This window comes from Scardinius erythrophthalmus, assembly GCF_964197995.2.
Source record: "Scardinius erythrophthalmus genome assembly, chromosome: 5".
In the NCBI taxonomy this organism is placed as follows: Eukaryota; Metazoa; Chordata; class Actinopteri; order Cypriniformes; family Leuciscidae; genus Scardinius; species Scardinius erythrophthalmus.
This window is the reverse complement of record NC_138225.1, coordinates 17,317,501-17,336,760: the sequence shown is the minus strand read 5'-3', so window position 1 is coordinate 17,336,760 and position 19,260 is coordinate 17,317,501. Positions and strand designations below refer to the sequence as shown.

The following is a 19,260-nucleotide window of genomic DNA, read 5'->3' as shown; positions in this document are numbered from 1 at the left end:
CTACCAGTAAAAAGTCTGGACCCATTACTATCTTTAATGTTTTTGAAAGAAGTTTCTTATTATGCTCTACAAGCCTGCATTTATTTGATCAAAATACAGAAAAAAACAGGAATATTCAGCGAGGATGTGTTAAATATATAAAAGTGATAGTGAAAACTTTTTTAAAACAACTTTTTAATAATCAAAAAATCCTGAAAAAAGTATCACATGTTATAAAATAAAAATTAAGCACCATTTCTAACATTTGATAATAAATCAGAATATTATAAAGTTTTCTAAAGGATCACGTGACACTAAATTCAGCTTTGAATCGCAGAAATATATTTTAAAGTATAGTAAAATAGAAAACCATTATTTTAAATTGTAATAATATTTCACTATATTATTTTTCTGTATTTTTGATCAAATAAATCCAGGCTTGATGAGCATAAGAGACTTCTTTCAAAAACATTAAAAATAGTAATTTGTCCAAACTTATGTACTGTGTAAGTAAAAATATACTAAATTTAAAATTAAATGTTGTATAAATAAAAAGGTTAGGAATCATATTTGTTTCAAGTGTTTTTTATTGGGGGTGGGGGGCCTCCAACATGAATTTTGCCTAGGGCCTCCAAATGTCTAGAACCGGCCCTGGTCACGGGTATATGAGGCTGTCCCGCGACCTGTCACGACTATAGGCTACTCGTCTGTCACTCGCCCCGTCACGCCAGGGGCGACGCCAGAGAATTTTTAACATGTGCTGAGGGGGTGCTAGATCATTGACAGGGGAGCTGCATTTAGGGGGAGCTATACTTTATATAGGCTACATGCATAAATGAGCAAAACTTGCCCACTAAATATTTAGCCTAATATTAAATAATTGTATTGACCACAATTAAAGTTTTAATTTTATTAAATTGAACAAGCCCACCATTCAGCATTCAATCAAATAGTTTTATTAATAATAATGTTATTTCAACATAATATCTCGTTATTCCGACATAATATGTGTGCGTGCAACAAACAGCTGTGCATTTGTAAATCCGATGACGCGTGCATTGATTTTTATTAATAAACTAGTGTTTTCTGACAGCGTCGGCTGCAAATAAGAAGTTGACGATCACCATATTCGTATAGTGAACGCGCCAATACCCAGCAAACATTGGTCCGACGGCAACGTCGTGTCCCTGGCCAAAAATAGTCGCGGTATGACGGCATAAATCGATAAAAATATGTAACACAGAACATTTCCTAAAAATGCATTCAGATACATGTGTGCATGTCTACAGTTATCTGAGGTTGCATGTATAATTGTTATTTTGACTTTTAGCTACGTGTAGTTCAATATATACCATGTTGTGTTTCGGGTGAGAGAGGACGTCACCATGGCGACGTCTTTTACACGTGCATTTATAGTCCATCATGACCCTCTATGAAATCAATTGTGATAAAGCTGTGCTTAATCCTTGCGTGGTTAATACTGCAATAATTAATACAATTTTTTATTAAATTAAAGTTTTAATAAGTTGTGTGAATACGTCCACTGACGTCCTTTACACGTCAGTGGACGTATTCACACAACTTATTAAAACTTTATCGGGTGAGAGGACGTCACCTGGCGACGTCTTTTACACGTGCATTTATAGTCCATCATGACCCTCCATCATGGAATCCTTGTGAAATATGCAAAAGCTGTGCTTAATCCTTGCATGGTTAATACTGCAAAAATTAATTTAATTGCCCAAGTAGTTTTTAAGAGGTTGTGAAGACGTCCACTGACGTCCTTTACACGTCAAGGCTGTGAATACACGTCCACTGACGTACACGTCTAGTCAAGCAAGACAGAGGAAAAAAAAACCCAGGAATTATCTTTATGAAATACACGAATTGTATACAAAGTAAATATATTTACTTTATCTTGTTTAAATAAATTATAATCACACAGTTCCCAGTGTGGTTAAGTGAATGCAAAGCCTCTGCATTTTAGTCATTATTTCAACCTGATACGTTGTGGTTTTTTTTTGTTTTTTTTTATGGAATGTATGCATGTAAAACAGAAATATATCTGGTCACCATTTATGTCTGAGTTGGATGTAATTGCCAAAACTGTGCTGCCAAGATGTAACAAAAGATCTCCCGACATTACCAAATCCCGCGATAGGTTAGATTATCTCACGAGATGTTAACGCGTTTTCCCCATAGACTCACTCCGGAACACTGAAGTTTGAACAACCACGGAGAGAGGAGGAATTGAGGCCCATATTATTAGAAATCTACTGTTGGGTACGTACATTTTGTATTATTAGATTCACGTGCTAGAGTTTTACTTGTTTGACATGAATGAACCGAAAGAAATGATGCCCACATTGTCAACTGAAATTGGCTAACGTTAACTGAGTTTGGCTAAAATTAGCTAGTAGGCTAAAAGTTACTTTGAACTTATACAACGGTATACCATAGTATAAAGTATGTTTAATGATACAGTCAAAGTTATTACTGTAAATTATTAATGTAGCCTTTTGAGAGTTTCTTTCAGAAAGTAAATTATCTGAAGTAGAATGAAATGTTTAGCTGGATTTGAACATGTATGTTTTCAGTAACTGCTTTAAAATTTTTGTAATTTTAGAATTGCTAAACATGTCTATTCAGGGGACATCACAGCCCACCTGTCTTTATCAGAAATGTCCTGTTCACTTTCTCACTGTTACACACCTAGTTAAGGGTCTTTCTCAAGGGCACCACAGTGGTATTGAAGAGGCAGGGGACAAATGCTGTTTTGAATTTAGCTGAAGACCATAAAAATATTTTGAAAATAAGTGCATGTCATTTACCTCAAATTTTTAATTTTCATTTATTTTAAAAAGAAATATATTCTCTTCCCTTAGATGCTGTGAAGAGGTGGAGCCCACATGCTACAGACACTGAAATTGATGCAGCAATGGCAGAACACCTGAAACACACTCCAGGAAGAGCTGGGGGTGGTGGATACAAAAAATGAGCCAAACAATGTGTTTAAGGGATAGTTCACCCAAAAAAGAAAATTGTCATCATTTACTCAACCTCATGTTTCAAACCTGTATACCTTTCTATGCTAAACACAAAGATGTTTAGAAGAATGTTTGTAACCAAGCAGATGTCGCTTCCCATTAATAATATTTTTTTCTCCAACAATGGTAGTCAGTGGATGCTCTATTTGCTTGGTTACAAACATTCTTCAAAATATCTTCTTTTGTGTTCAGCAGAAGAAAGAAACTCATACAGGTTTGGAATTTGGTGAGTAAATTACATAATTTTCATTTTTGGGTGAACTATCTTTATATAATAATTCAGTATTTTGCAATTGGTATTTTAGTTTGGTTAACAAATCGAGAGCTTAGAATTATAAGGTTCTATCTCCGTTTATTGTAGTTTATTGAGCATCAAAGTTTTTAAACTCGGTTTATGTTTTGTGAGATGGAACCTTTTATTTTATTAATAACTACTAACAATTTTTTTTTTTTTTTTTTTTTACAAAAATAACACCACACAGGCATTAATAAACACCTAATGGATCAGATTGTCAAAAACTCAATTTCAACCAAAAGTGGAGATAGAACCTTAAAATTCTAAGCTCACGAAATGTTAAACATTGAAAAAAATAAAGAGAAATTTTGGCTGTTCAATATCAATAAAATGTTGTGCTTAATCAGAACATGCTTCTTTTTTGCTTATGTCCACAAATAATGTGTTATTGTTTTTGATGTACACGTGATTAAAACGTTTTATTGACGTTCAGGTCTGACTGGACCAATTTTGGACCTTTTTAGAACCTTTGTCAAGATGTGTATGCTAAACCTCAAGACTTGATTGTCTTTCACGATGTTACACAATAGGTGTGTGATTATTTTATATGCAGGCTTATATATACACTTAAATTATGCAACACATTTAAACACATATGACGACGCATTTAGACGTCCAGGGACGCGCAGAAGAGACGTGGAATTCACGGCCAGAAAAGACGTCGGTTCAACTTCCATTTTGGAACTATTTTTCAACCATGACGGGACGTCTCGGACGGACGTCTTTTCAACGGTCATTAAACGTCCAAATGTTTGCTGGGTAGAGAGAAATGCACATAATGGATTGATTACATAATCAGAGAGTAGCCTTTTTCTTTTCGTTTTGAATTATTTCGTTTAAAGACATTTCAAGATTTTTGTATTTGATGTATTTCTCATGTCTTTGTGAGGCATACACTGAGTTTCGTTAAATTAGGATGAGATGCGCTCGAGGGCACGTGCAATTCAAGTGACCGCACGGGCGCCGCCATGATTATATTGTCTGATATTTGCTGCTTATTTATCCAGGTAATTGGTTGATGAAAAAATAATTAAAATTAAGATACAATTTATACAAAACGAAATTCACTTTAAAGAAAGGCTTTCTACAAAACAAAAGTTAATGAAGTGGTCAAAATCATGTCTGACCCGCTCCATGTCTCTCCATTTGCGCATCCTCTTACTCTGCTGTTCACTTTTCATAAATCAACGTAAATGGAAAAAAAATAATACTATAATATTTTTACAAATATGAAACTAAATGCGCTTATTTAATGGCTACAACAGTAGGCTATAGTAGGCCTGAATTCTGAATTGTGCACGCACAAGTTGAAAGGCATTTGTTCAAATCAAGTTCATGGATAATTGTGCGTGCATTTATTATTCATTATGATACTAAAATCATAACAAAGTAGGCTATGCTATGTACAAAAAAAAAAAAAAAAAAAAAAAATTAGGTGAGCCCAGAATATGAACGCAAAGTTTAATTAGGCTACACGTTAAGCATTTTCCGCCCATAGAAAACCATTATAAGAACGCCTAATGTGGCTTAATGCAGAGAATGTCCCCTTATTATGTCGAAATAACGAGATATTATGTCGAAATAACATATAGTATGTCGAAATAACGACTTATGTCGAAATAAGACTTCTTTTGTCGAAATAACGACTTAATATCTCGAAATAACAAGATATGTTTTCTTTTTTTCTTAAAAATGCGGCCCAGGGCTTTCATAGAATACAGCCTGAATATAATTGCTTCCAGAAATTATTTTTGGGGGTGCTATCGTGGTGCTTTGGTCTTTCTTGGGGGTGCTGAAGCACCTGCTAGCCCCTCGCTAGCGCCACCCATGGTCACGGGTAGGCTATAGCCTATAGGCTGTCCCGCGACCCGTCACGGCTATCGCCTGTCACTCGACCTGTCACGGGCACGGCTATATACGCGCCTGTCCCGCGACCCGTCATCATGGCTATTATGTGCAGGTCCCGCGCCCGTCAAGGCTATAGGCCTATGCGCCTGTCACTCACGTTTAAAAAAAGATGGCTATAGTTGTAATTCTACATGTAGCCTAGCCTACACAAAATAGTAGTAGGCTAGGCGGGCTTAGCCTAATAATAATAATAATAATAATAATAATAGGTAATAATATTGATAATGATGATAATAATAATAATAATAATAGGCTAAATAGTAATAATAATAATAGGCTATCTCAAGCCAACCTCACTGCATGCTATCTTGTAGATCTGTCATGTAGGCTATATCTTATAAACTTGCACTAGCGCTAATATGAAATAGCTTCTTTCATTGTAGCCTATTTTGTAATTCAAAGGATAGCCTATAGAATATTTCAAGACAGTGCAATAGGCCTACATATTTTCCAAAAATGTTGATAACTTTAGAATAAATCTGCCTATTGTAATGCCACTGGTAAGGTTTGTCATTGTCACCTCACTCTGACCACATCACATCGATTTCGTAACTGCGCCACCTACTGGTCAAAAGTGATATACCATTTAACCATCTTATAAGATAGGCTAGAACTGTTTGATTTTCAGATCAACAGCCGCATAGCCGTGACAGGTCGCGGGACAGGCGAGTATAACCGTGACAGAAAGCGGGACAGCCGCGTATAGCCGTGACGGGTCGCGGGACAGGCGAGTACCGTGACAGATAGCGGGACAGGCGAGTCTAGCCGCGACGGGTCGCGGGACAGCCGCGTATAGCCGTGACGGGTCGCGGGACAGCCGCGTATAGCCGTGACGGGTCGCGGGACAGGCGCGTATAGCCGTGACGAGTCGCGGGACAGCCGCGTATAGCGGTGGCAGGTCGCGGGACAGCCGCGTATAGCCGTGACGGGTCGCGGGACAGCCGCGTATAGCCGTGACGGGTCGCGGGACAGCCCTGTATAGCCGTGACGGGTCGCGGGACAGCCCTGTATAGCCGTGACGGGTCGCGGGACAGCCCTGTATAGCCGTGACGGGTCGCGGGACAGCCGCGTATAGCCGTGACGGGTCGCGGGACAGCCGCGTATAGCCGTGACGGGTCGCGGGACAGCCGCGTATAGCCGTGACGGGTCGCGGGACAGGCGCGTATAGCCGTGACGGGTCGCGGGACAGGCGCGTATAGCGGTGGCAGGTCGAGTGACAGGCGCGTATAGCGGTGGCAGGTCGAGTGACAGGCGCGTATAGCGGTGGCAGGTCGAGTGACAGGCGCGTATAGCGGTGGCAGGTCGAGTGACAGGCGCATATAGTGGTGGCAGGTCGAGTGACAGGCGCCAGTGGCAGCTGCCCCTGCCACGGAAAGATTTTACTCCCTCTCTCCGTCTATGCAATTCCGCCAAAGCGCACCATACTTATATAACGTTAATCTCCTCAGCTGAAATAAACGTCTGACAAGATTGACTGAGCCCTAAATACGCTTTGTCACAAAAGCCGGTATTGTCCACTTTCAAGGCATCGCAAGTTCATGTTTTACAGCAGAAACCAACAAGCACCCTTGTTGTTTGTGAGCACAACCCGATAAGTCCGTTTTAGCAAATCAGCGCGGAGTATTCAGGTCAGGTGACAAGGCTAAGCTGACTAAAAGTGACCGAGGATGGATAGTTTAAACGAACTCAAACCCGAGATATCTTAAAGCAGAATGTTACAGTGGTGAGGGAAAAGCTCCCTGTATTGCATGTAATCACAAGTTTAAGTGTAAGTAAAGAATGGCAACATTTGAAACAAAAAAGTTGATAAAATCACATTTTTGTCAAAGACTACACGCCTTGATCCGATTCAGAACGATGATCAAAACACAGATGGAGTAACTTAGATTGAGTCCAACACCCCCAAAGCTTCACAGTCCTTTTCTCTTCATGGGTTACGCTTCATTTCATTTGGTAATATTACGCAGTTTTGATTTACACACTGTTTAATGTTTGATGCTCACATTATTTTACATTTGAGTGAACAATCTTCTATCACTTGTTTCAGCTTCTTCTTCACCTGTGTTTTGATCCATAGATTCTGTACTAGAAGATGTGTCATGTAGCGCTCCCTACCGTATAACAGTGAAAACATGGATAGCTTTAAAATTCAGTCAATGGTGAGGAAAAGTAGAATTAGAGTAAATTCTTATACACTACCAGTGGACTAGCCTACACAATAATTCAGATACACAGAATTAGAAACATATCTGTTTTATATCAATATTCTAAACAATGTTTTCAAACAATGTAAGTTTCATAAGACTGTATATGAAAAACTGTGTAAAAAAAAAGATTATTTAATAAGCTACTCGATCAAAAGGGTTAACACAACTACAAGCCAAGTATACTTTGAATAGTCTACTTAATTATACTTTTAAGTATATCTCGATCAAAAGATTGAGTACAGGCCAAATATATTTGGACTTTTCTCTCAGTATAAGTGTAATTTTAAGTATATTTCTGAGAAGTACATAAAGTATATTTTTGAGAAGTATATAAAATGTAGACTGAAAGTATTCTTTCTTATTTTTAGTTTAAAAGAAGTATACTAATAGAGCACTTGAATAAACTTATTTTTCGTAAGGGGTATCTTCTGCCAACACCGATAACGTCTCGCCATAACCCAGACCATAGCAACAGCATGTAGCACAATGATTGGTAATCACTTTAATTCAGTCCCAGACTGTGTACGGCTACCTGTGGTTTCAGAAAGGAGTAGAAAAGTAGAAGAAAAGTGCTGGGGAGGCAGATGGCAATCTGTTATTTTGCAGCGCTCAGGCCCCCAGCAGTAGCCTGCGGAGTCAAGGTTGAGACAGAGTGTAAAGCCGTCCTGCTCTAGAAGCACTGGTAATCAAGCCTGGTGCATCAGCCTGAAGTCAAAGAAATGCCCCCTACAGAGCGCAGGCAGGCAGGGACAGGCTCGGGCCAAGACTGGCTGCTGGCTTCAAACATTTCACTAAAACCTATTAGACTTTTCTAAAAGGGTGACAGCGCAGAAGTCTTTTTTTTCTTCCTGAACAAGACATGTGACTTGCTATTTATCTCAAATTTGACGCGCTGTATCATGAGTTGGTCCGGAAGTAGCACTGAGCCGTTTGTAGAGAATCGTGTATTTTTAAAAAAATGTAAAGTTACCGCTTTCAAATTTTGTAAATGTAATGGGTCTTCCAGGGGTCAAGCCTACAGAATGGAGCTACAAAACTTAGTAAACTGGTTCTCAGAGAACAACCTGACCGTCAACAGAAAACAACAAGGAGCTAACTTTGGGAGATCACAGAAGTTTTAATATGCTTCAGTCTTTATCAATGGAGACAGAGTGGAGAGTGTGTCCAGTTTTAAGTTTCTGGGCACATGCATCTCAGAAGACATCACATGGTCCATAAACACTACTGCATTGATTAAGAAAGCACAGCAACAACTGTTTTTCCCAAGGATGTTTAAGCTGGTTTGCACTCCGGAGGGCTGTCCTGCGAGCACAGAAGATAATAGGTGTTGAACTTCTAGCACTAGAGGACATCTATAGATCACACTGTCTGACGAAAGCTATACCACACACACCCCTGTGCCATCACATGTTTGAACTACTCCCGTCTGCCAGGTGCTACAAGGCATATGCCCATACCTTAAAACTGAGGAATATATTTATTCCCATGCAGAGCTAAATATGCTCAGTATGAACCAAGCCAATAAGCATTCTTTGACTTTTCAACTGTCTGTAACCACTTTTTGACCATTTGGTCAAATTAATGGAATGCATAGAGAATGGCGTGTAATTGCTACAATTGTGAGAGGGGTATTTGTCTGAATAATTAATATTGTTGACATTGTTTTATACTTTTTACAGTGGTTTATAGGTGTTAGTTTATAGGTGGCTGCTGTTAGCTATCGTCACTGACTTTTCCACACTGGACTGATTATTTATTTTTAAATTGTTCTTTTTATTTAATCTATTTTTCTGCTATTTGTATTTTATTGAATGTATATGCTTAGTATTATAATTCTTACCATTATTCTTATTATTTTATTACTGCATCTAAGGAGGTTTCGAGTGTAATTCCGTTGGACAGGTGCAATGAGAGTAAATAGCATACAATGACAATAACGAAATTCAATTCAAAAGTAATTATGAAATTGATAAATGATAAATGTCATTTTTATGCTCTTTTAGTATGGTGTGACAGATCGCTGTAATTGACTTTACTTTTGTAACTTTTTTTAAGTTTCAATTTTTAGTAATTTTAGTATTTTAACTTAAACTTTTTTATTTCAGTTAGTTGTCAAGGCAACATTTCTAATTCTATTTTATTGCAGCTTCATTTCAATATGCGAAATTTTAACAAATATTTTTAACAGATTTAATAACACTGGCTGGAATAAATCTAATTTGGTCAAAAAAGTCAGAAAATTGGTTATAATCTTGAGCCGTTTTCTCAAGTTTCATTTTACGACAGCCAAAGATATAATTTGTGCTCAAAACTGTGTTTCGGGGTCAAAACAACTCAACATGACGGAGTAGACAAGCTGCAAAAATGAGCAAGCTGGCAAAATATGTTTTAGAGGAATTAATGAAATACAGTATGTCTGTGTCTCTCTTTTATACAGACTCCCCTGCCTGTGCTTTTACTTGGTCATTCATCAGACTTGAGGCCAGGAGAGTTTGTGGTGGCTGTGGGAAGCCCGTTTTCCCTTCAAAACACAGTGACCACCGGTATCATCAGCACTACCCACAGAGGAGGTCATGAACTTGGCCTGCAGAACTCTGATATGGAGTATATTCAAACAGATGCCATTATAAATGTAACCATTCTACAGATAGACATTATCGTCAGTTTTAACTGTCCATGTAAATGAATGGAATATATATATATATATATTTTTTTTTTTTTTTTTTTACAGTATGGCAACTCAGGAGGCCCCCTTGTAAACTTGGTAAGAAGCATTTATTCTCCTGTATCTTATTTGGCATTAAATATATTTTGAAAATAATTCTCTCTCAGCTGCTAACGCTCTTGTGTATCTTTATTTGTTTCAGTAAAACTTCCCCCAAGGTTATAACTCTTGTTTTTATTTGTTCATCATTCAGTGATGGTATTCATGGTTCATTACTGTGCAGAATCTACTATTTCAATGTCTGCTTCCATCTGGAAATTTAGTATACCCTGGGCAAATTACCTGCGGTGGTTTATATTATTCTATTGATCTTTGTAAAGGAAAACACAACATGTGTCCTTGAAGAAGCCTCAGGCTCAAGCATGCATCTGGCTCTTCAGTAAAAAAAAAAAAAAATCCATTTATAGTGCACAATAGGAGCTTGAAAATGTGTAAAAAACATTGCACAGATGCACCATAAAACTGGAATCAAACAATGTCTTTTTTCATACATGTATATAATATAGGCTTTATAGTTTTTCATATACTTCATAAAAGAATCTTTCATTACAGTTATTTAAACAGTCACCTCAGTATTTCCTATTACTGTTCAATTAAATAATTAAACCCATTGACCACCGTCCCTCGTGTGTCTCAAGGTAGCTGTTCATTCATTACAGTGCATTTCAATATTATGCTCCCTGTTTGCGGTTTCAAGGATGGGGATGTAGTTGGCATAAACACTTTGAAGGTTACGCCTGGAATATCATTTGCCATTCCCTCACACCGCATACGGCAGTTCCTTGCAGACTCCTATGACAGACAAATAAAAGGTTTGCAAACAACTTCTGTTTAGCTGTTTGGTTGTTTTTATCTTGTCTGAATTAAGTAGCTGTTTTCTTACACTTCAGGAAGAATGCTGACTAAAAAGAAATATATGGGAGTGCGAATGCTTCAACTTTCAGCTGGGTAAGTTTGATTTATTTTTATTTTTTTCAAGCATGCTTTGATGACGATATAAAGTTATCTTGATAGTGTTTTTGACATTATTGAATCAGTTTGATTAGGGAGCTCAAGGAGAAGGACAGCAAGTTCCCAGATGTGAGCTCAGGAGTGTATGTGTATGAGGTTATTCCAGGGACAGCTGCCTTCAGGTAAAGGGATTTGCCGACACCACCTCATCTTACTCATTAACTCTTACCGCAGCTCTTTCTTCACTCATCTAGGCCCAGAGGCCCGTTTCATACCATCATAACCTTCAGTCAGATAAAGATTTATATCCTCATCACATATACCACAGGGGCTTTTACATATTTACCCTATGAATGCATCTTTTCCTGAAGCACCTCTGTTCCATGATGAAATTTCCCCCTGTGGTATTTTGATTTCATATGATAAGTGTCCGGCATTAGAAACTTAAAAGGATAATCCATCCAAAAATGAAAATTCTGTCATCATTTATGTCATTCCAAACCTGTATGACTTACTTTCTTCTGTGAAACCTAATAAAAGATATTTGGAAGAATGTTGGTAAAACAAATGTTTCGGTTCCCATTGACTTTTTTTCCATTGTGTGGACAAAAATACTGTGGAAGTCAATGGGAACCAAAACATTTTGAGTACCATAATTCTTCAAAATATCTTCTATTATGTTCCACAGAAGAAAGGAAGTCGTACAGGGTTTGGAATTAAATGGGGGTGAGTAAAAAAACAGAATTTCATTTCATTTATGAAGATATTTTAAATAATGTTGTTAATCAAGCAATTGACGGAAGCCATTGACTTCCATAGTAGGAAAAAATACTTTCTGGTAACCAACATTCTTCAAAATATCTTTTTTTGTGTTGAACAGAAGAAAGAAATTACAGGTTTGGAACAACTTGAGTGCGAGTAAGTGAAGACATTATTTTCATTTTTGTGTGAACTATCCCTTTAGTGGATACAGCTATTGGATCGAGCTATGAACTTTTCAGCTGCATTGTCCACTTGAACAAACAACAAATCATAAAAAAAAAAAAAATCATGGGACGGTTTAAATCCAAAGCCTGATCAGTTCGCTGTTGCAGTTAACATTTATATATGTGCTGTTCTGTGGTACAATGATGAAGAGTATCACAAATATTTCACATACACATTGTGATTTGTTTGTAGTGGTGGCTTGCTCAACCAAGATGTGATCATCAGCATTAACGGACATCCAATGCGTTCTACAGAGGACGTGAGTCAGGCCGTGCAGTCGGACGAAGTCCTCTCTTTGGTGGTGCGCCGTGCTAATGAAGAAGTCACACTAACAGTGGTTCCTGACGAAGTGGACTGAGAAAGATTCCTGTTGCTAGTTTTCATCTAAACAATGCATTATCCACAAACATGCTTTATTTGAAAAGGGCATTCTAATGATAACATAGAGTATCATGATGAAGTGGCAAAGCCCAGTGATGCATTTTGATACAAATAGAATGATTTTGTTCTTCTGTATATATTCTCCTGACTGGGTTTAATGTCACGTTTTTATTATGTGTCATTTTTCGGATTCTTTGATTAGAAAGTTCAAAAGAACAGCATTTATTTGAAATATTATCTTTTGTAACATTTTCTTTACTAAATCTTACTGACCTCAAATGTTGTAGTAGTGTATGATGGTATTGTTGAAAGCACTTAATAAATAACAGCTTGTACTCTTGCAGTGTTTTAAATTAGAGACTTCTAGTGCATGAAATATTGAGGTTGATGATCTGTCAGGCTGAATTCAATCATGGTCAACAAACACACCACATGTACTTACTTCCTGCTGCTTTCAAGTGTTGTCAAGTAAGGAGTCATTTCACCAGTCAAGTCTTTTTATCCATATGATTTGAACAAAAATTGTGAGAACATGTTGTTTTAAAGCAGTAATCTTGGATGTGTTGCAAGTGCCCCTTACTTCAGTAGATCAACTGTTCAGCAGGAAATAAATCTCATACATAATGAACAAAGAACACGCAATCTGCAAAACATGAAAGAAGAAATTAACGGGTGGAACAACAAAAAAGAAACACAGGCAGAGAAGTGTAGTGTGTATTGAAAATACCAAACTAATTTCCGAGACAACTTTGTTGTATGTTTAATAAAGATTACACTTGGATCATCATACATATTGATGTATAACGTAAGAGTTTTACTCTTGGAAGATGGCATTTATTTACATCGCTGCTACACAAACACTTTACAAAAGAAATAAGAGAAACAGTATTTTACAAATAAGCATGGCAAATAAGGCCTATGTAAGCCCACATGCATTCAGTGTATGTAATTTAACTTGCGAGTACAAGAAAGGTGAAAAGCTGCAGTCACTTTATGTCAGTAGAAAGTGCACCAGTTGCTGCTGTCGCTGGGAGTCAGTCCCCCTGTTATCAGGAGAATGAGGTCTACAAACCACCAGATGCCAAGGCCACCCAGAGTAAGCAGCTTTCCCACCGCAGTCCCAGTGTGCCCGAGACAGAACCGATCGACACCAAAACATCCCAGGAAAAATGAGTACAGTAGGGTGGTGATGAAGTAGTGTCCTGTGTATCTTAAATATCAAAGAGGAAAAACAATCCATTAATGTCAATGCATTAATAGACTGTAAAACGTAAAAAAAAAAAACACATGTAAGCTATGCATGCACTGAACACACTGTCGACAGTTAAAGTTCATAATAAGAATAGTTAATGTTTAGTGTAAAGTTTGTGAATTGATACAACTCTATTTATTGATGGCCAGATACATTATGCACGTATATACTTCTCAGTGAAAGGAATCTACAGTAACTCACTGCCCTCTTGTGGTAAAGAAATGAAAAATGATGCAACGCTCTCTTGTGAAGCAGAAGTCAAACAACAGGAAACACTTTGTGTAACTGTAACTGGCTGTCATCTCATATTAGTGTTATTTTCTTAAAATAATAAATATGTGAAACGATTGATCAGTAAAAGCTATTATCAAGGTTTCCGACGTTTTTGACAAATTTATTTTCCATTACCTTTCTAGTCATTTGTGATTACTGGATAACGATTAAAAAAAAATCATTATTATTCAGAACAGTTTGCTAATGAATCATTCAGACCCATTTTTGTGACTCATTAAAACGAACCGACTCAAAAGAACACTTCGCTTCCAAAACAAGCATTTTAATGGCTAGTAAGCAAGTTTTACTCTACAAAAGAGCAATGACTAGCTGATGAAATATTTTACAGCTAAGCCAAGTATAGATATTTCCTTATTTTTTAAGTTTATAATAATTTCTATGATTTTATGATATTGTTATGTCCTAGGACATGTTGTTTCTTTTGTTTATTAAATCTGGGGATGTTATTAAGGTTATTGCTATGCGTATTGCTGTTTTTGGTGTATTTATTCTTATACCGCCATATTTTCAGCTAACAGGTATTTACGTCTGCCACTTGATCCCAATTACCTTGCTGGTTTCCCTACCGGTTATGATTGATTGGCAGATGAGTGGAAGGAAGTGGTATAAAGCTTCAGTGCTCATTAAGAAGAGGAGAGAGACCAAATTGAGCGTGTTGTGTGGAGAGGGTTCTCCTTTCTCCTGTTGGTGTTAACTTTGAAGACTGAATTAGTTGTATGATTATATGATTGGTGTGCTGTGTGCCGCCCAACAATGATCTGTAAGAAATTTCATCTATTGAAACAAATTACTTCTTTTTGAGTAGGAAGGCAGGTGCCACCTTTTGTTTAATAGTTTTCTCCTGATTTTGGTTTAGTTAGGGAGGTAGGGAAGTTCCCTGTTTATTTTTTAATTTTTCCTTTGTTGACCAGGAAAGTTCGTTTTTCTTTAACCATAGAAAGAATTGTTTGTTGTTTTAGCTTAACCCCCTCCTGAGACTCTATGACTCATTCTGTTTGTTCTTTATTTCTGACTAAAATACATTTTTCATTTCAATTTCATTTTACCAGATTAAGTGTCTAGGATGTAGTGCTGGGGTTGGACACGGGAAAACCTCCTTGTCTTTCTCAAATTATTTAACCTTGTTCGTCATTCCTCCGAACACTCCTTGCCCGAGGAGTGATGTAACAATATGAAATAATTTATCTAATAAAATATCAGAGTGTCTATTTACACTAAGTGCAAATAGCGCATTTTGTTATTATATAGACTAAATATGTTGTTGTTATTATTGCATACTGTTTTATAATGTACTACAAAATTGATTTATGCATTTATTACATCAAGGCTGGACTATTGTAATTCTTTATACCATGGTCTTCCACAATCTTCACTGGCACATTAACAGATGGTTCAGAACGCAGCAGCTAGACTGTTAACTAGTGCAAAAAAAAGTGATCATATCTCTCCAATTTTAGCTTCTCTTCACTGGCTTTCTGTCTTTTTTAGAATTTAATTTAAAATTTTGTTGATTATTTTTAAAGCTCTTACGCACAAGCACCATCTTATATGCCAATCAAGCTCTCCTACATGTCCCACGCTCACGTCTTAAATCGAAAGGTGACAGAGCCTTTATGGAATCCCCGGTCGCCACCTGACATTAAGAGTGCTCCTTCTATTTCTGTTTTTATATCTAGACTCAAGACACATCTTTACTCTTTTAAATTATGGATTAGCAACTGTTATCTTTGATTTTATGAAAATATTGTATTTTAAGCTTGTTTTGTACAGCACTTCGGTCAGTGTAAGCTGAATTTAAACGTGCCCTATAAATAAAATGTACTTACTTACAATACAGACCCTGAAATGCAAATACTGTAGTATCTACCACCATTTGTACTAAAGTATGAATAGCATGTTATACTTTTTATACTTAGTGCAAAAAGAAAATGCTGTTATTTCCACTTTCCAGATTTCCAGAATGTCCACGCTATATTTTATTTCACTTACTTGATGCATGGCTCATTGCCTCTGAGAAACTCCCGTGGTCCAGCACACTCTATGCCATCCAGTGCCGTGCATAACACCTGGGTATGGTTCACATCTTTGTACACTTGACCACCAAACTACAAGAAAACGTAAATTGTATTTTTTTAGCTTTGCGACATAAATAAACATCAGCTGGAAGGGATTTTATAAAAATAATTAAATAATTAAAAAGCAAGAGTTTTCCAAGGCTCTGAACTGCAGATTATGGGCGCAACATATCTTTCCAATTAAAATGTAGATAAAAATATCCTTGTTACATGTATTTACAACTATAAATTATGCATAATTACATGCTACTAACCCTACAACAAACCTAATCCTAACCATAACCCTTTATATTAAGTACACATAGACCTGGTTTCACAGACAGGTCTTAGATAAAGCCAGGATTAGGCCTTAGGACATTAAAATAGCTTTTAAAAAAACATGCATCTTTAAACAAAACAAAGGCACTGACATATTTTAAGATATTTCAGTACAAGTTGCTTTCAGTTAAAACAGCTCAAACATGCATTTTAGACTTAAGCCATGTCTGTGAAACCGGGGGATAGTTAATTAATAGCCTACTACTCAGTATTTAAATGTATAGGCTAATTGCACTGTAACAAAGACACCTTAACCCTCTGGGCTTCTTCATAATTGGGTCACACTTAGCTTCCTCCCGCCCGAAAACGGGCGAAGCCTTAAAATTGTACTTAACTTTGTCCTAGGATAACCATTCAAATATTGTTTTGTTCTATAATGTTTTCTGATTATTATATAGAATTTTTAGAATTTTTTATGATACTTTGCATTAATTATGTAATTTTTATGAGCTATTTTTTCCATTAGAATTAATATATATATTTTTATTTTATTTATTTTATTTTATTTTTCAATAAATGCAACATTTCACATCAAATTAGAGTGCAGGCCTAAAAAAAAAATATTTCAAGTGAGAAGAGCGCCACCTAGTGGCTTCAAAATTTATTAATTTGTGTCATGTCCTATAACCGCCCATAGGCGGCCTATAGCTTTTTTATTTATTTATTTGATTTATTCCCATTCGGAAAGAAAACAATTTATTACTAATCAACCACTGAATGGAACAACACAAATTATATATCATTTTAAAGCTTAGAATCTCAGCTTTTTAACGCATCTAATTAAATGTATTAATTCCTAACGAGTGCTGAGTAATCCCTCTAAAACCAAGTGTACCGCCAGCAGGCGCCACCTAGCTGCGAAAATATTTATTACCATATTTTTCAAAAACCTTGCCTTGATAAACACAAAGTTGATGTCATTTGAAAGCTTAGAGTCTGAACTTTACAGTGAATGTATCCACTTTGAAAAACTCTTAAGTATTGCTGAGTTATTTGCTGATACATAGAATTTCTCTTTTTTTCATAATCTATAAAATAATGTACTGCAATGTGTCAAAAACATCATACAGCTCATGAAACATTCTCAGATAATTGAAAATGGCACTTCATTTTTTACAGCATATTATTACAATTAAAATGAGCCCAAAATTAACATAATCTATTGCTTTTATGACAAGATATTCTTCATGGAGAAAAAATTGCCCATGAGGGGGTGTGAAAGACTGTACAAAAAGGCTGTCTCTTTTCAAAATGCTGTAATTTTTGATTCCTTTATCCAAAAATTATTATTTTTTTATCCAGATGCAGCTAACATGTAGGGGGACTTCACTAAAAAAGAATTTTCCTCCTACCTTATTTCCTTCCTGAGTTATTCCATGACAAATATGAAAGATATGCAAAATCATAATAAAAATTATATATATATATTGTCTTTTATCCACCGTTTCTTGGCGGGACAATGTCCAAATGTAATGTAATTTATATTTTCAAAAAATTTAAAAAGAGTTCTTTCAAACGATACCTACCTTTTGACTCTCCTTGCTATAGTTTTGGAGTTATTATGATTATATCATTTTTATATAGTTTGGGGCAAAATTTGCTGTTTCAGTCTTACCAGTTCATTTCTCTGTGTGTGTGTGTGTGTTTGTGTGTGTGGGTGTGTGTGTGTGGGGGGGGGAGGGTGTCTTTTTTGCACTCTTGATGTTCTAGAGTGTCACCCCTTCATTGCTGTACACTTTTTTTAGCACAGTGGCTGATCTGTAGCTTGTACCACCAAAAGTTTCTCTGAGTTTTCCTATTTTTTCGTATTTCCCATTCATTTCCTATGTCGCCCGTTTTCGGGCGGGAGGAAGCTAAGTGTGACTTTTTTTTTTACGACCCTTTAACATATCAGAATCATCTCCTTGATTTTTTTGTGTGTTCATATAGGTAATAAAAGAAAAGTCACCAAGTTTCACCCCCATCCGATGAAGCAAAAAAATTAAACAATTCGAAACGTTCAAGTTTTCGCCCGTTTTCGGGCGAAGAAGCCCAGAGGGTTAAAATAAAGTGTAACCCAACTGAACTTGCCTTTACACATCCATAGCCCATCTCCTGAAAGGCAGAGACATTTCCTCCGTGATCGACTGGATCTTGGCAGAATATGAATTCCTCTGGTCTAAATGAGATATTAGCACATCGTCATAAACTATAACAGCGCCCACTGAACTGTTGTTGTTGTTTACATAAAACAGGCCCCGTGCTTCAGAAAGATGAAGTGAACTTACAGGTATCGACAGAGGACGACAGGTGATGGAGGGTTGTACTCGTACTGCTCCGTGTGATTTGATGTTTCAGTAGGTATAACGTTAGCACTCTCCGTCACAAGTGTTTCTCCCGGTTGTTCGCTGAACAGAACTGTTTTGCTGGTCGTTACTCTGTTTCCGGGTGGGTCGGTTGAGTTTTCCGAGTGAATCCCGTCCAGACACTGTAAAAGCAGCACTGTAAAGAGCAATAAGAACTGCCCGCATAACAAAATGTAGTTGACTGAAATCTGCGGCATGATTTCTGAACGGCTAACGTTGGCTGATCTTTCAGCTAATGAACGAGACAGCAGCTACCTAGCGGTGATTTTGCCAGTCGCATCTGTAAATGCCAGTCGACAACATATTACTGGCGGTATTATTTAATATTATGCGACTTGTGTGCCATACTGTGACCGAATATGAACCATATATTACACTGCTACTAGTGAACACAAGCTAAAACTGAGCTGTGCAGTAGTCAATATAGGCGGCGCATTGTGATGACGCTATTTGTGTAGCGTTACGTCATTTCACATTCATTTTCAGCCATTTGAAT

General features: G+C 36.9%; 2 protein-coding genes across 2 annotated transcripts in view; one reads left to right on the top strand and one right to left on the bottom strand.

Annotated features, from left to right (window-relative positions):
• htra4 (HtrA serine peptidase 4) overlaps positions 1–12,457 on the top strand; it is a gene marked incomplete at both ends in the record, with an annotated part of 22,122 nt that extends 9,665 nt beyond the window's left edge. Inside the window, 6 exons of the mRNA XM_081366821.1 lie at positions 9,874–10,068; positions 10,168–10,200; positions 10,859–10,973; positions 11,052–11,109; positions 11,199–11,294; positions 12,292–12,457. Coding sequence (XP_081222947.1) covers positions 9,874–10,068; positions 10,168–10,200; positions 10,859–10,973; positions 11,052–11,109; positions 11,199–11,294; positions 12,292–12,457 — 663 coding nt within the window. The remainder of the gene's footprint in view (positions 1–9,873; positions 10,069–10,167; positions 10,201–10,858; positions 10,974–11,051; positions 11,110–11,198; positions 11,295–12,291) is intronic.
• Positions 10,658–19,260, bottom strand: tm2d2 (TM2 domain containing 2). The gene is made up of 4 exons (XM_081366820.1): positions 18,687–19,260; positions 18,490–18,577; positions 16,016–16,131; positions 10,658–13,690 (listed from the first exon to the last, which is right to left on the bottom strand). The coding sequence occupies exons 1-4, from the start codon at positions 18,959–18,961 to the stop codon at positions 13,477–13,479; spliced, it is 693 nt and encodes a 230-aa protein (XP_081222946.1). The 5' UTR covers positions 18,962–19,260; the 3' UTR covers positions 10,658–13,476.

What these genes read in the sequence shown, in the direction of transcription:
- tm2d2 (XM_081366820.1), bottom strand. Translation starts at nt 18,961, where the DNA reads ATGCCGCAGATTTCAGTCAACTACATTTTGTTATGCGGGCAGTTCTTA. An exon ending in GTCGTCCTCTGTCGATACCT is followed by an intron (nt 18,578 to 18,686) that starts GTAAGTTCACTT and finishes TATCTCATTTAG; the next exon opens with ACCAGAGGAATTCATATTCT. An exon ending in TGGGCTATGGATGTGTAAAG is followed by an intron (nt 16,132 to 18,489) that starts GCAAGTTCAGTT and finishes GTTTTCTTGTAG; the next exon opens with TTTGGTGGTCAAGTGTACAA.